Source organism: Curcuma longa, chromosome 1 (genome assembly GCF_044706935.1).
Source record: "Curcuma longa cultivar G26 ecotype Majalengka, Jawa Barat chromosome 1, ITB_CL_G26_1.1, whole genome shotgun sequence".
Classification (NCBI taxonomy): Eukaryota; Viridiplantae; Streptophyta; class Magnoliopsida; order Zingiberales; family Zingiberaceae; genus Curcuma; species Curcuma longa.
This window is the reverse complement of record NC_133861.1, coordinates 14,290,990-14,308,489: the sequence shown is the minus strand read 5'-3', so window position 1 is coordinate 14,308,489 and position 17,500 is coordinate 14,290,990. Positions and strand designations below refer to the sequence as shown.

Below are 17,500 nucleotides of genomic sequence, written 5' to 3'. Positions count from 1 at the left end.
TTAACCAAAAAAAGCACAACTTTTGTTCCAAATAAATTTTAATTGAAGTTTGAAGATTAATTAAATTACTATTGCCGTTTTTAATTTTTTTTTATTGAAAGGTCAAATGCGTTTTGTGCTAGCTAGCCGTATAAATAAAGTGGAATTGAGTGGCTGTGGTTGGGCTTGCATTAATGAATTAGTATATATTTTCAATTGTCTCTTTGCACGAGGAGATGAGGACGATCGAGAAGTGTCCAAAATTACGAGTGTGGTTGTTTTATTTTGGGGGTTCGGAATCGAATGATGGAATATATATATATATATATATATAATTCATAACTAACTAATGGCATGCAGGAAAATATGAAGCAAACATTTAATTAACTGGATATTAAAGAGCTATACAGACAATTAAGTTGGAAGCGAACCGTACGTGTTTGCAGGCTCGTAGCGATATTTTGAAAGCGAAGGTGCATGGTGGCGTTACGTTGTTGCAAACTGTAAACTAACGGGAGACATTTTTGATAGTCTACTTTGGAAGATAAGATTTAGGCGACGTCAATCTCATGCATGACAAGAATCACAGCAGCTTCTTGCTCGATGGACAACAACGTTTGTGATGATAAAGTTCGTGTGGGTGTTAATTTTGGGAGATATATATATATATATATATAATATATAATAAGAAAAATATTAGTCTAATTTATTTAGAAATTGAATTTGCTTGACTTTTCCATCTTAAATTTTAACTTATTCATTATCAATCTCAACCGCTTCAGTTTTTTATGGAGGATCAGTTAAGTTTGTATAAACCGAAAAGCCACTCTACCCACTCTAATCCATCTAAGAAAGATGTAGTTCAATTCACTAATTGGAAACATTATAAAAAAAATAGATCCACTAGTTTAAAGATATAGTCGGTCCCACAGACATAAAAGATAATTCATACAGAATATATATATATATATATATATATTTAATTTAATATATTTATCTCTTCTCCTCCCCTAAAAGTTGTTAACACAGCCTACACAGGCAAATAGGAACCTGTAGAAACTTTAGCAGCTAGCCTGTCTTTTCGATGATCAATTTCCATGTTTCTGATGTCAGTGCAGGCCCTCCACACGTGAAATTTTAATGTCCCAATATTAATATATTGCTAGGCAAAGCAATCAAACAGTAGATAGACTTTAAATAATTTTTAATTCTATTTATTTTTTTCACTGTTAAATATCTGCATTTGATTAATTTTAATCTAAAACGAATAAATACCATAAAAAAGACACACATTTTGTTGCCGTTGAAACAGCATCATCTCAGAGATTATACCACTTTAGTCAAAATTCTAACGAGTTGGTGGAGTGACTTATCATTGCCACACTTTACCATATTCATTTTGGAGGAGAGGAACTTGATTTAAAGGGATTCTTCGAATAAATTAAATATTAGACATGGGCTAATTGTCCGATTAATTTTTAAGGCATAGTTTTAAAAAATGATAAATCCCAGGCATAGTTTTAGGAGAGGAACTTGATTTAAAGGGATTATTCGAATAAATTAAATATTAGACATGGGCTAATTGTCCGATTAATTCTTAAGGCATAGTTTTAAAAAATGATAAATCATAGTCACATTATTAAGGCATAGTTTTAGATCTTTTAGCTAGTAACATTATTAGATAAACTTAAACTTGTAACTTATTTTCATTACATGGTATAATTATTGATAACGTCTACCACTTCAAATTTGGTGTTTTATTTAATCCATCCATTTATGGATCCAATGTTTTCTCGTTAATCAAGACATATATTAGTACAATCACAAATGTAGTAAACTACTTTGTGTCAAATCTAAGCGAATAGTGGTGTGTAAAGAATAAACCTTTTCAAAACGCCATGATTTTAATTTGCCGTATTTAATTAATTATATATTATCACAACATTAATTATGTTGCACTATTTATCCCATTTATAATTTCATTTTTTATTATTTAGATATTTTATCATTGCACCACGTCAGGGGCACGTAAGTATTGATAAACTCTTGAACATACATATTAAGTAATATGTTAAAAGTAAATTTGGAAACGGTGATGACTTGCCTTTGGCTTTGTACTTGTCTTCTAAATCTAAATACACGTAAAATATAGAAGAAGTACGGCATTAAAATAAATAAATGGACTATTGATGATAATTTATATATTTCGATACTTAAAATAAAATATCAGAGTATTTAGAAATTTCCAATGATTAATAAAAATGAAAACTAGATAAATGCAATTTTTTATAAGCTTGAATATTCAAAATCAAATTTTATTTAAGATTAAAGTTTCCGATGCCATTTTTTAGGAACTTCAAAAATTTAAAGAAAAGGGAAACGTCCTTTAACATTTTTGACATGAACTAACGCAAGCAGAGCATGCGGCGACTCGATTAATTTAATCGGGAAACTATTTCCGTTACGGAAGTTAAAAATAAGGAAAGCGACGCCGCGGAGGCCCGGAACCGAGCCAGGGGCCGCACACGCCCCTCCCACGTGTCTCTACCAAAGAGTCCTCGCTGTCACTCCCGGACCCACACTTCCGTTATTTTAACCAGGTCAATGGAAGCTTTCCCCAGTGCGCCGATAAGAAGGAAGAGATTAATTTTCCTTCATTTTCTCTTTTTATAATTAAATATAAAAGTGAAATGGATGTTTTTAAATGAAAGAGTGGGACGCCAGATCGGATTAAAAAAAAACTATCTAATTTTAAAATAAACTGAGTGGAATCGATAAAATGAAAATGAAAATGAAAATGAAAATGGAAAATATAATAAAAAGGAGATTAGAGGGGTAAATGGGGGTTCGAGACGATGCGGAGAACCAGACGCCTTCAGTATAAATAAACCCGACGAGGCGAGGTGAGAGTGCAAAGAGAGGGGCAGAGGTAGTGCTCGAGAGGGGGAGGAGATTGGATTGGTCCTCTGGCGGCGCTGTACCTCTCTGTTCCCTTGTTCCGTCTCTCTTTTACGATCAAGGTGGAGCGGTTGCCCCGGCAGTGTCTGCGAGGGTGGTAGATCCGAAGGGGGAGGACGAGTTAGTTCGCGTAGCTTCTTTCCTGCAGACCTCGTTGGGTAGGTGGGAGAGGAGGAGTCCTCTGGGGTTGGTGGCGAGAAGAGATCTATCGACCTACCTAATCATTTAGAGGTAAAAAAAAACATAGATTTTTATTTAAAAATCGCATTATCTCCGTGAGATTTATGTGATGTCCATTTCTCTGTTTTTTGTCTGTCCTGAAACACTTTGGTCTGCTTGTTGATGTTCGGGAAGCATAGATTCCTTTGTTTTTTTATTGCTCTCGTAGTTTCTCGAGTTGTAGATTCTGTGCTTGCAGATCTATCGGGCGCTGTTCTATGGTATCTATGTTTTATCGAGGTTTATTTTTCTTATTCCTTGTGTTGTGCAGGGAAATCCATCGTCAAGGAAAGACGATCCGTAACAAAGCGGTGTCCGTGAATCCATTCTTTCTTCGTTCACAACTTAATCGATCTGATACTTCCTGAAGATAAATCGTTTTCCTTTTTGCTGAATACGGTTGAAGCTGCAAGGCTTGAACAGATACAATCTTTCATTTGTAATCTTCACAAAAAAAATAATTTTTGCGTTAATCCTCTGTTTATAAGCTAGAGGACGTCGGCCATGGCTGCAGTTCCAGGCTCAGCCTTTAAGCTCCGAAGTGAATCGTTGGTGCTCTCGTCTATTGCCAACCATAAGCACAACGTCTATGGTGCTGCACGATTTTCAGGCCTTAGACGATCTCAAAGGCTGTCCTTGCAGAGCCAGTTTGTTGGAGCAAAGCTCCGAGCTTGTGAGCGCGTTCAGCTTTGGAGGAGCGATGGTCCAGGACGTTCACCTAAGCTAAGACTCGTCGCTCCATCCATGTCTATGTCTCAGGTGCCAGAGAAGCCCCTTGGTCTCTACGATCCATCATTCGATAAAGATTCTTGCGGTGTTGGTTTCATTGCCGAGCTATCTGGAGACTACAACCGGAAAACAGTGTGTTTCTATCCATGTCAATTCTATAATCTATCAAAATCATCTGATAGGAGAATAACCATCTCTTGCAGTGCACATTTATCTGATTTGGCTTTTTTTTTTGTTTGTTAAACTTTGCAGGTTGTGGATTCTCTGGAGATGCTTGTTCGAATGGCCCATCGTGGAGCCTGCGGCTGCGAAACTAACACTGGTGATGGAGCTGGCATACTAGTGGCATTACCTCATTGCTTTTTCATTGAGGCACGTGTGGACTTTTTTGCCATGATGTTTCTTGTCAAAATTTGGTTGTTTGATTTTTAGCCTTTGATTAATTACACTTGCTTGGTACTTTCGCTTAATCAATGAAAATGTTGAACATATGCAATGCTAATTCTTTTTTTCTTTTATGCCTTTGCTCTGATTCTTATGTTTTTTCAGGTCATGAAGGACGTTGGCATTCAACTTCCTGCTTCTGGTCAGTATGCAGTTGGTATGTTTTTCTTGCCACAAGATGATAGTCGCAGGGAAGAAAGCAAAGTTGTTTTCACTAAGGTACCTATTGAGAATGGCTCACTTACAAGAACTACTAACACTTACACAAAAAATTTTGCAATACACGGAATTATAATAACTTTGGACAATGAAATCTATCAGTCATCTTGAATCTTTAACTGTTCATTTTCCAGCCGTGTTTATCTCAGCTTTTTGGATCAGCCACAAGGATCTCATTGCTTCCCTCCACTGAGCAATATGCAAGGCTGTAGCACTAGTAATTTTCAAAGTTAAATTATTTTATTATGTTAATTAGGATTTTTGGTCTCTCTTTACTCCTTACATCTTCTGTTTCTTGTTGGTTCAACTCTTCCAACTATAGTCAATGTCAATAGATTTAATAGTTAGATGAGTCAAATTGATAGGATTGAAGGTGTATGAGGTACTGTGAAAACCAAAGACAGATTTAGTAAACATAATAAAAAGCGATTTAAGGTTTTGATCTTACTAGTGGTATGACCTTATAGAGAACTAATGGCTTGTATTACTAGCGATATGGCCTTAATACTAGTAATAAAATCAATGTAGCAGATTCCAAATAGCTGAAACTAATGGCCTGATAACAACAACTTCTATTGGATGCTAGGGTTAATTTTATTGTGTGTGGATATCTGATAGCCACCTGGAGTATATTTTTCCCCCTTTCTTTCTATTATTTCATATCTGATTAATTTTCCTTCTTTACAAGTCACATCTGTATCTTCAAAAATGATTTATACCTGAAAAATGTCCTGATAATTGATCTTGCTTGCAGGTTGCAGAATCTTTGGGGCATGTCGTGCTTGGCTGGCGCTCAGTACCGACCAATAATCAAGATCTTGGTGAATCTGCTCGTCAAACTGAGCCAATTGTTGAGCAAGTTTTTCTCACTCCAGGTCCACGGTCCAGTGCTGATCTTGAGCAACAGGTTTATCTCTAGCTTTCCATCCATTTTAATGCAGACCCATTTGATAGTAAGTCTCTCATTACTTGGTATCATAAGTTTTGACTTTGATATCTGAATAAATCTAGATGTATATATTACGGAGGATTTCAATGGTAGCTATCCGCACTGCTCTCAATCTGCAGCATGGTGGAGCTAAGGACTTTTATATATGCTCACTTTCCTCAAGGTTAGTTTTAACTTCTACATATGCCCAATCTTTGTTTCAAGTAATTTTGTTCTCTTCAATGTATGAAACAATTAATCATGTCAAAAAAACAATATAAACTTTCTAATGAATTGATTTGTTTAATTTATTTATGATGTTTATGGGCAGAAGCCTCTCTTATTTATCTGGTTTTGGCAGGACTGTTGTCTATAAAGGTCAGTTGAAGCCTGCTCAACTAAGGGACTACTATTATGCAGATCTTGGAGACGAAAGGTTTACAAGTTACATGGCCCTGGTAAATACAACCCTATCTGACCTCCTTCTTTACATATGAACTCAAATGACAGCAGACTGCGAGAGAAGATTGGTAGTGGAACCCTCTTAAGGTTGAATAAGGTTTTGAGGCATTACACTCTGAATTGTATCTTGCACTCTTCTGTATTTGGTACTGCTTAAATTTGAGGACTGAATAACTTGGGCGGGTTGGCGTGATGCATATGGTCGATAACTTAGTAAACCATGTTGCAGAATCATGATGCACTGCTACCCATGGTCATTGGGATGAGAGTTCAATTTGAAGGTGAAAAGAATTGTTAGTGAAGGCAGCTTAGGTTCCCGTGTTATTTTGAATTGACTATGATGATAAACAGAACTGATAGTGCTTTTGAGTGCAGATAGAAGCTATATGACATTCTTAGCAGAGATCCCAAGTGCAAAGTTAGATAGTCTTAATTCAGATCCCTGAAAAATATGTTAACGTGCAGGTTCACTCTCGATTCTCTACAAACACTTTTCCCAGTTGGGATCGTGCACAACCTATGCGAATCTTGGGACACAACGGAGAAATCAACACATTGCGAGGCAATGTGAATTGGTATGCTTTGAAGCCAAGTGTGGTGTTCTGAATTTAGCATGTGCTCGTTGGAATGCCAATAAATTAGCTTGATGCTTCATGTTATTGTTTTCTGTAAAGGATGAAGGCACGCGAAGGATTGTTGAAGTGCAAGGAACTAGGCTTGTCAAAGAATGAAATGAAGAAACTTTTGCCAATTGTTGATGCTAGCTCATCTGATTCTGGTAGGATTTAGCATTTGGTAGGACTTATTATTTGATGTGCTTGCTTGTTGTGTAGTTAAAATGTGTGAGCATAGGTGCCAATTGACACCGCCTCTCCCCCCAACACACACACACAATTTGTTTGCATATTTATATGTTTGGAAGCTTGATCTGAATTCATTTTATATCAGGAGCATTTGATGGTGTCCTTGAGCTTTTGGTTCGTGCTGGTAGAAGTCTTCCTGAAGCTGTTATGATGATGATACCTGAGGCATGGCAGAATGATAAGAACATGGATCCTGATAGAAAAGCTCTCTATGAATATTTCTCAGCTCTCATGGAGCCCTGGGATGGACCTGCCCTCATATCTTGTGAGATTCTATGGCAATTCTTACTAAAACTGTTCTAGCAGAATTTTGATTCTGAAGATGTATGCTACTTTTTTCTTACAGTTACAGATGGTCGTTATCTTGGAGCAACATTGGATCGTAATGGTTTGAGACCTGGACGTTTTTACATAACTCATAGTGGTCGTGTTATCATGGCTAGCGAAGTAGGTGTCGTAGACATTCCTCCAGCTGAAGTAGCAAGGAAAGGAAGGCTTAACCCTGGGATGATGTTGCTAGTGGATTTTGAAAATCATAGTGTCATCGATGATGAGGCACTTAAGAAGCAATACTCACAAACTAGACCATATGGAGAATGGCTTGGGAGACAGAAGATTTGCCTTGAAGACATTGTCAATTCTATCCCTAAAAGTGAAAGAATTCCTCCAAGCATCTATGGAACTGCACAGGTAAATTATATGTTATTGGAGGAGGGCTGCATTTGTGTTTGTCTATGCATACAAGAGACTGATGTTTGGTTGCTAATTGTTCTTAGTCTCAAACTCATGATGAGGACATGGACAACATGGGACTTCATGGTCTTCTAGCACCACTCAAAGCCTTTGGGTAACTTACAACTGGAAAAACAGCTGTCTTCTGTTTTTATCTATTTTCACTGAAAAATTTTCCCCCTATTCTTCCAGCTATACTGTTGAAGCATTGGAAATGCTGCTGCTGCCAATGGCAAAAGATGCTACTGAAGCTCTTGGTTCCATGGGAAATGATGCTCCCTTGGCTGTGATGTCAAATAGAGAGAAACTTAGCTTTGAATACTTCAAGCAGATGTTTGCACAAGTTACAAATCCTCCAATTGATCCAATTCGAGAGAAAATAGTTACATCCATGGAGTGTATGATTGGACCTGAAGGGGATCTTACGGAAACCACTGAAGAGCAGTGCCATCGTCTGTCATTGAAGGGGCCTCTTCTATCCATTGATGAAATGGAAGCTATGAAAAAAATGAACTACAGAGGTTGGCGCAGCAAAGTACTAGACATCACATATGCAAAACAGCAAGGCCGAAAGGGTTTGGAGGAAACCTTGGATAGGATTTGTTTGGAAGCTCGTTCTGCTATCCATCAGGGTTATACAACTCTTGTGTTGTCTGACAGAGGTGAGAATTGCAGAAACTTAGGGTGCTTGTCATTTTCAACTGTTTAAGTCATGTTAGCATGATTTCTCTGGATTGTCCTTTTAATGATCTTGTTCATTTATGAAGTTATCTTGTGCTACTTGGTATTTTAATATTTTGACATATGTAACTTATTCATTTGTTTCAGTTTCTATGTCACTATTATCTTTCTAATTTGACATTTTATCTTAAGAAATTGGAAAAAGTATCTGAATGCAAGATTATGATGTAGGTGTTTCTTCTGACCGTGTTGCTGTAAGCTCCCTCTTGGCGGTTGGTGCTGTCCATCAACATCTAGTCTCTACACTTGAGAGGACACAGGTAGGATTGCTGATTGAATCTGCAGAGCCCCGTGAAGTGCATCATTTTTGTACTCTTGTTGGGTTTGGAGCAGATGCTATCTGCCCATATTTGGCCATAGAAGTAATTTGGCGATTGCAAATTGATGGCAAAATCCCTCCTAAAGAAGATGGAGAAATCCATTCAAGGGAGGATCTTGTTAAGAAATACTTTAAAGCAAGCAACTATGGAATGATGAAGGTTCTTGCTAAAATGGGGATATCCACCCTAGCATCTTACAAGGGTGCTCAGATTTTTGAAGCTCTAGGACTTTCTTCAGAGGTTATACAGAAATGCTTCAAAGGAACACCAAGTAGAGTTGAAGGTGCAACATTTGAAATGCTTGCTGGAGATGCACTCCGACTGCATGAGTTGGCATTTCCAACCAGAGCACTACCACTCTGTAGTGCTGAAGCATTACCTAATCCTGGGGATTACCATTGGAGAAAAGGAGGTGAAATTCACCTTAACGATCCCCTTGCAATTGCTAAGTTGCAAGAGGCAGCCAGAGCTAACAGTGTTGCCGCATACAAAGAATACTCCAGGCACGTACAGGAGCTGAATAAGGCTTGCAACCTTCGTGGAATACTGAAGTTTAAAGATGACACTGAGAAGATTCCTTTGGACGAGGTTGAACCTGCTAGTGAGATTGTCAAACGCTTTTGCACTGGAGCTATGAGTTATGGTTCAATATCATTGGAAGCACATACTACCCTTGCAATTGCAATGAATAGAATTGGAGGCAAATCTAACACTGGTATGACCTTATTACTACCTAAGATCCTGTGTCTAATTTATTAGCAGGTTACTACTGTTTTAAGTATACACTAACTGGCACTTGTAGCTTTTCTTAATCCTGCAGTTTGATAAATCATTTTATTCTGACAAAGGACATTAAGTGTTCATCATTCATGAAATGTTTCTTTGTGATGTGTTACACTTTTTTCGTATATTTTTCTGCTAGTTGTTGAACAGCTGGTAGTTGTTTGACCTTTTTAATCAGCTTAGATCCTTCTTTTGAATCTGAAGCATGCATGGATATGTATGGTCTTGTGCTTCTTTTTATAGATTGCTAATAGCACTTGAAAATTTTTCCATGACTACTGTCTGCTTGCCTTGCCAATCTTATGCTCTTTCTTGTTAATGATTGGGGAACATTTGGAGCTGAGAGATGGATGATTTATTATTTATATTGCTCTACAAGATTATATTTTGCTCTTTTGAAGGTGAGGGAGGCGAGCAACCTTCTCGTATGGAACCTCTGCAGGATGGTTCGAAGAATCCAAAGAGGAGTGCTATTAAACAAGTTGCAAGTGGTAGGTTTGGAGTAACAAGCTACTACCTGAGTGAAGCTGATGAACTCCAGATAAAGATGGCTCAGGTAATAACAACAATCTTAGTGTCCTAGCCCGTGGTTTTCACTGCCCGATACTTAAACAATGGAAATGCTCTACCTCCTTTCCACCTATTGGAACGTAAGTTCCTACTGTTTATGAATCTCTGTTCATGGACAGATGGATGCTGAGCCACAGAGCACTAATTATGTCTTTGTATCTGTAATGATGAATACCTTTGCAATTTGGTGAGGCCATATTTTTCTAATGCTTATTTTTCTTATCATTACCTTTTGTTTTTATGACTTTCTCTTGCTGTGTAGGGAGCCAAGCCAGGCGAGGGAGGTGAACTTCCAGGCCATAAAGTTATAAGTGATATTGCGGTCACAAGAAATTCCACTGCTGGTGTTGGTCTTATTAGTCCTCCACCACACCATGATATATACTCAATTGAAGATCTTGCACAGCTTATTTTCGACCTTAAGGTATTTAATCTACATTACTGGTCCCTTTTCTAGTTCCTTTCAATGAGAACCTATTGTTTAAAAAAAAAATAACAAAAGAAGCATTGTAAGTGTATCTTTGTTCACTAGCATGACGAGTTTCCTATTTATATATCTCTGTCAAGTTGTAAGAATTCCTTTTTATTATTTTTTTGTAGAACTCAAATCCTGGTGCCAGAATCAGTGTTAAGCTAGTCTCTGAGGCTGGTGTTGGAGTAGTTGCCAGTGGTGTTGTAAAAGGGCATGCCGACCATGTTTTGATATCTGGGCATGATGGAGGCACAGGAGCTTCTCGTTGGACTGGCATAAAAAATGCTGGTCTGCCCTGGGAGCTTGGATTGGCTGAGACACACCAAACTCTAGTGGCAAATAACCTTCGTGGGCGAACAGTATTGCAAACAGATGGGCAGTTAAAGACAGGAAGAGATGTTGCAATTGCAGCACTACTTGGTGCAGAAGAGTTTGGTTTTAGCACTGCACCTCTGATAACTCTTGGCTGCATCATGATGCGGAAGTGTCACAAAAATACTTGCCCTGTTGGAATTGCCACACAAGATCCTGTTCTTCGTGAAAAATTTGCTGGGGAACCTGAACATGTTATAAACTTTTTCTTTATGTTGGCAGAAGAAATCCGTGAAATAATGTCTCAATTGGGCTTTCGGACCATGACTGAGATGGTTGGTCGTGCCGACATGCTTGAGATCGATACAGAAGTGGCTAGCAGCAATGAGAAATTGAGAAATATCGATCTTTCGTTGCTTCTTAGGCCTGCATCTGATATTCGGCCTGGAGTGGCTCAATATTGCATTCAGAAGCAAGATCATGGACTGGACATGGTATTGGATCAGAAGCTTATCTCTTCATCAAAAGCTGCTCTTGAAAAAGGCTTGCCTGTTTATATTGAGACACCAGTTTGCAATTTAAACCGTGCTGTTGGGACCATGCTTAGCCATGAAGTCACTAAACTTTATAAATTGAAAGGGTTGCCTACAGATTCAATCCATATTAAGCTATTTGGAAGTGCTGGTCAGAGTCTGGGAGCTTTTCTCTGTGCTGGAATTACACTTGAGCTTGAAGGTGACAGCAATGACTATGTTGGGAAAGGATTATCTGGAGGCAAAATTGTAGTTTATCCACCAAGAGAAAGCCAATTTGATCCAAAAGAAAATATTGTCATTGGTAATGTTGCATTATATGGTGCCACAAATGGGGAGGCCTATTTCAATGGAATGGCTGCTGAGAGATTTTGTGTCCGAAACTCAGGTGCTAGAGCAGTTGTTGAAGGTGTTGGTGATCATGGTTGTGAGTATATGACTGGTGGTGCTGTTGTTATTCTTGGGAAAACTGGGAGAAACTTTGCTGCTGGTATGAGTGGTGGAATTGCTTATGTTTTTGATGTGGATGGTATGTTTCAGACACGATGCAATACTGAGTTGGTTGATCTTGAAAAGGTTGAGGATGAAGAAGACATCACAACATTGAGAATGATGATTCAACAACACCAACGCCATACAAGCAGTGTTCTGGCAAGGGAAGTTCTTTCTGATTTCAAATCTCTACTGCCCAAGTTTGTGAAAGTCTTTCCAAGGGATTATAGGAGGGTTCTTCAGAAAATAAATGAAGAACAAAATCTCAAAGACTCTGAGGAGCAAGAAGAAAAAGAGCTGATAGAGAAGGATGCATTTGAAGAACTCAAGAAACTGGCTGCAACATCTTTGATTGCAAAGGTAAATGGAAGTACTTTTTGTCTTTGATTTGGTTAGCTTGCGTGCATTATTTATTCTGATATTCAAGTTTGAGGGCATTTTCTCTGATTGGAATTGATTCATAGTTCCGTAGCAACAAAGAGTAATTCATTGAATTTTGCAGAAAGAAGATTTGGCTGCAGCAAAAAGGCCAACACAAGTAGACAATGCTGTCAAGCATCGAGGTTTTATTGCTTATGAGCGGCAAGGTATTTCATATAGGGATCCTAATGAGCGAATCAAAGATTGGAAAGAAGTTGCTAATGAGTTGAAGCCTGGGCCACTGATGAAAACACAATCTGCTCGCTGCATGGACTGTGGGACTCCTTTTTGTCATCAGGTGATATTACTTATCTTTACCAGAAGATTGACTTGATTATTCACAACTGTGTTTTTCCTATTTTTATGTTCCATATAGTGATGATCCATTTTGTTGTCAAATTTCAATTTTAATGATGTTAGGACTCTAGAATCTTGTAGTTATGGCTTGGATGATCTTGCAAGATTTGGTGGGGGTAAATGCTAAAAGTCGACACGCTGATACATTTCAGTTTATTGTGTTCTGCTTATACCTTTCATTTGACAGTTTATAATTAACAGATTATCTACTTTATTGTATAAATAGTTGCTATTCCAAATGCTATTAATATATTCTGGAACTCTACCATGGTCAGTGTTCATTTATCGGCTCCTAGACAAATTTATTATTCGTACAAGAGAACATTGATCAAGTGTTTAAATCCAAGTGCATGAAGGTGTACTTGAGTCTAAAGCATAAAGTGCATAATATGAGAGTCATTTTGATCCTATATAGATGAGAAGAACCCAATATTAATCCTGGTGTGCATGCAGAGAACAATATTCTGGATGGCACATGATGTGACACTTTTATTTGTCTTAAAAGGGCAGTCCGGTGCACAAAGCACCTGCTAATGCGTTAGCAGGGTCCCGGGGAAGGATCTCAGTCAAAAAGTTTGTTTTCTTCCTCTCTTATTATACAAGTTTTTCTGATCGCGTGTACTAGTTTTACTTTTAAATGCTTGAAAGGCATTAACCAGAACAACCATTTTGATACTACACTTGATAACCTAAGAGTCGCCTGGTAAGACCAGAACACTCATTTAGATCCTTCATTCTTTTGGTACTTTTGGGTTCAACACGAACTTAGCTGTCTTTCCTGGATGTTTTCATGTCATATTCTGTTATTACTTCCTTTTTTAACACTGCTAAAGTATGATTAGCCCATTTATATCTTACCTTGGAAATGTTCAATCACCTATGACTTGGCATAGCAATTTTATTCATTTTACTAAATTATTTTTGTTTTTTTTTGCAGGAAAACTCTGGGTGCCCACTTGGAAACAAAATACCTGAATTTAATGAACTGGTTCATCAAAATAGGTGGCGTGAAGCATTGGATCGACTTCTCGAGACAAACAACTTTCCAGAATTTACTGGCAGAGTCTGCCCTGCTCCTTGTGAAGGGTCATGCGTTCTTGGCATCATTGAGAACCCAGTTTCTATTAAAAGTATAGAGTGTGCAATCATAGACAAAGCATTTGAAGAAGGATGGATGGTCCCTCGTCCTCCACAAAAAAGAACCGGGTAAACAACTTTCCTGAACAATCTATTCATTTAATGATAGAGTTTGTGACAACCTAGCTAGTGGTTCAGAGGCCAAAGAATTAGTGTTCCTTGGTTGAGTTTTTTGCATTTATATGTCGAAATTTATCAGTTAGGGTGTCTTTCCAGTTGCCTGATGAGTGGGGATTGTAGTTTTTTTTACTACCATCTGCTTGATACTTTATGACTAATATCTGTGACTTTGACAGGTTAAATTATAAACAATCATGTTCTGAAATGGATCTCAATGTCATCTTATAATGTCCTTGCATGTAATAGTTCTGATGCTAAATTGTGACTCTGATCTCAAGTTAGTATACCGACTACTATTATAACATCTTTCTTTGTTTCATGGGTTTTGTTAACACAGGAGAGAAATGTGGCTGTGGCCTCAAATTATTATATGCTAACAATTGGTTTTTGTAATCTTTGCTTTGTCTTTGTGACTGATTATCTTTTGTGCTGATGAAATTGTACTTGAGGTATTCATAACTTTGTATAACCGATGCAGGAAGAGAGTTGCCATTGTTGGTAGTGGTCCAGCTGGACTTGCTGCTGCCGATCAGTTAAATAAAATGGGTCATTTAGTCACTGTTTATGAGCGTGCTGACCGAATTGGAGGACTTATGATGTATGGTGTTCCAAACATGAAGGCTGACAAGGTTGAGATAGTTCAACGCCGTGTGGACCTAATGACCAAGGAAGGTGTTAATTTTGTGGTAAACGCTAATGTTGGAACAGATCCTAAGTTCTCCCTTGACCATCTCCATTCTCAGAATAATGCAATAGTCTTGGCTACTGGAGCTACTAAGCCAAGGTAAATTGCTCTTTGAATACTGTTTCATTATTATCTTTTAACGCATGTTACTATTTTTAACAAATACATTATCCTTGTTGACAAATTTTTGAAAAACTGGTTTATTGTTTAGAAAGCTTTTTCTCCATATAATAACGGAACTGTGATTGAATTGATAAGGTGGACGTGTTTTGAGATAGCATCATAAACTAGTCACTATGCCAGGACAAACTTATGCTATGCATTTTGGTTATCTTATTGATAGATATTGATATGCTCTTTTCCCTGGTAATGAAGTAATGAATTTTGGTAGGTTTGATGAATCCTAGTCCAAATTAAGCTGGTTAAGATTTCTATCAAATGTTCTGGTCTTTGTTTTGTAGTTGCCATTCAAGTTGTTCGCAGCTTATCCATCCATGGTACTTGCTGAATCATATTCATTGGAATTTCTTGTATAGGGATCTTCCTGTTCCTGGACGAGAACTCTCTGGAGTTCATTTTGCAATGGAATTTCTCCATGCAAACACTAAAAGCCTCCTCGATAGCAATCTACAGGATGGTAAATATTTGTCGGCTCAAGGGAAGAAAGTGGTTGTGATTGGTGGAGGAGATACAGGAACGGATTGTATTGCAACATCCATTCGACATGGCTGTACAAACATTGTGAACCTAGAACTTCTACCTGAGCCACCTCAGAAAAGAGCACCAGGAAATCCATGGCCACAGGTTCATCTCTTTCCTTCAATCCCATTATTTTTTCCGCAATTATGAGGTTAAACATTGAAGAAACACAATATTGTGCTAGTCAAATATTGTTGGTGACGCAGTATTTTCAATTGTCTTTCAACTTAGTAATCCTCACAGACATTAAAACATCGAGCTTTATTTGGAAACATCTTTTGTGTAGTAATTTCAATATTTGAACTTACAATCTTTTTTGAACTCAAGGTGAGTTCTATTCGTAGCCGATTCCTGTTTTAGTTTTCCAAATATCACCCGGCACAGTTTACTAATTATTTTTCTTTTCAGTGGCCTCGTATTTTCCGTGTAGATTATGGTCATCAAGAAGTAACATCCAAGTTTGGAAAAGACCCAAGGACATATGAAGTACTGACCAAGCGATTTGTGGGAGATGAAAATGGAGTAGTGAAGGGCCTTGAGTTGGTCCGTGTCCGTTGGGGAAAGGATAGCAGTGGGAAATTCCAGTTCGAAGAAATCAAGGGCTCCGAGGAGACTATAGAAGCCGATCTGGTTCTCTTAGCAATGGGTTTTCTTGGTCCAGAATCGGTGAGTTTTTATTACTACACAATATCTTCAACACAAATCATCCGTTTTATCAAAGTTATTCATCATTTAGTGATCTCCATTTCTTGATCACTGACTGACTCGTGCTATCATCTTCCAAACCTCACAGACAATTGCTGATCGATTGGGTCTAGAGCGAGACAACAGATCTAACTTCAAGGCGCAGTATGGTCACTTTGCAACCAGCGTAGATGGAGTTTTTGCAGCTGGGGATTGTCGGCGAGGCCAGTCGCTGGTCGTTTGGGCCATCAATGAGGGCCGGCAAGCTGCTGCACAGGTGGACAAATATCTAATGAAAGATGTGGGTACTAGTAGTGATGACACCTTTTCTGCTTCCAATGAGGATTTAGTCCAGAAAGTAACTGCTTAGTGCTTAGGGAAAAGGAATTCTCAGTTGTTAGGTTTAGGCGGGCGGCGGCGTCGTCATAAAATGTAGGGTCCAGGCGTCCAGCGTTTTTATTGTGTTTTGTGGTTCGGTCGGATCGATGATAGGTTGTATTGGATGTGCTGGAAGCAGCCAGTTCTAAATAACAAGAAAAAGTGTTGTTGGCAACAGGGCTGTGAAATTACAGTTGCATACTTACAATTCCAAATTGAAAACTGCTCTTCATTTTTGTGGCATCATCTTTGTGAATTCTTTATTATTATTACCATTATTATTAATCATATGTGACTTAATGGTCATGGGTGCGAATTTTCTTGCAACGCAGAAAATTTATGTATTAGTGGATGCACTTGCCCTTTGAATTCTTTTGCTCTCTGTTGCATGTGCACAGACCACTACTCTCATTGGTCGAGAGGGCAGTGCCATGTTGTGCAGCATTCAGAACCAACGCTGCAAGTTAACATGATCAGACATCAGCCATGTGCTTTCCCTCCCCCACCATGTGAGAGACACTAGAGCATGGGCGAAAGACTGTGTACATTTTGTAGCATCTGCCTCACATCGAGTAGAGCGCCCAACTGCCAGTCGCAGCACTGCGATAGAAATGCAGAGCGTTGGAGACTGCCATTTGCCATAAAATTAGCAGGAGCACATGTGGGTAGCGTGTGAAGCTGACAGAAAGCCGTGTTGGACATGTGTGAGCCTCCACCCTAATATCCTATGATTGACACACACACACTCGTATTATTGAAGAACGAAGTTGTATTGGATGGATGCATCTAATGTCGAATAACGAGAACTGATAAACAACAAACGTGCTTAGCACAGCGAACAAAGGGTTCCATTTAAATTGCGTTCCATATACATGTAACATGTTTGTTTTGTTATCTGTCGAAAAGGATAAAAGAAATTAGTCCCAGCATCCATACATTTAGTATTCTGTGGAGATTCAAGATAATTACATAAATACCAACAAACAAATTCAAATTGCAACGGCAGCTTGGTACCCATCTTTCCTGGCATTAGTCCGGCCTCCAACGACCGAGATGCATAAATAAAATAAGAGCCTTAGAAATGGAGCCGAGTGATAGGTCTGGCCGAAAATAGGCGGTTCCTTTTAGCAAACCTACAACTCCCTTAGCAGTTGGCATTAGAAATTTGGTTCTTGCAAAACTGAGGCTAAAGGATTAGGAAAAAACTTGTTTTGGCTTTACATGCAATTTCAAAATATGGACTTGAACCCGATTGTTCAGTATA

General features: G+C 38.3%; 1 protein-coding gene across 1 annotated transcript; it reads left to right on the top strand.

The window, feature by feature from the left end:
* The first annotated feature begins 2,907 nt into the window (after positions 1–2,907).
* On the top strand, positions 2,908–16,479 carry LOC141839370 (glutamate synthase 1 [NADH], chloroplastic-like). Its single transcript, XM_074727136.1, has 23 exons — positions 2,908–3,168; positions 3,428–4,017; positions 4,138–4,257; positions 4,435–4,548; positions 5,303–5,455; positions 5,560–5,660; positions 5,838–5,934; positions 6,404–6,513; positions 6,613–6,716; positions 6,887–7,066; positions 7,148–7,491; positions 7,578–7,648; positions 7,726–8,195; positions 8,446–9,309; positions 9,779–9,933; positions 10,210–10,371; positions 10,548–12,116; positions 12,259–12,474; positions 13,471–13,739; positions 14,269–14,574; positions 15,012–15,279; positions 15,583–15,840; positions 15,968–16,479. Exons 2-23 carry the CDS (start codon positions 3,661–3,663, stop codon positions 16,226–16,228), a joined length of 6,549 nt encoding a protein of 2,182 aa, XP_074583237.1. The 5' UTR covers positions 2,908–3,168; positions 3,428–3,660; the 3' UTR covers positions 16,229–16,479.
* The last annotated feature ends 1,021 nt before the right edge of the window (positions 16,480–17,500 follow it).

Bases quoted from the DNA above. Each gene is read 5' to 3' on its own strand.
- LOC141839370 (XM_074727136.1), top strand. From the start codon at position 3,661: ATGGCTGCAGTTCCAGGCTCAGCCTTTAAGCTCCGAAGTGAATCGTTG. The intron at 4,258-4,434 runs GCACGTGTGGAC...ATGTTTTTTCAG, and splicing joins CTCATTGCTTTTTCATTGAG to GTCATGAAGGACGTTGGCAT. The intron at 14,575-15,011 runs GTAAATTGCTCT...TTTCTTGTATAG, and splicing joins ACTGGAGCTACTAAGCCAAG to GGATCTTCCTGTTCCTGGAC.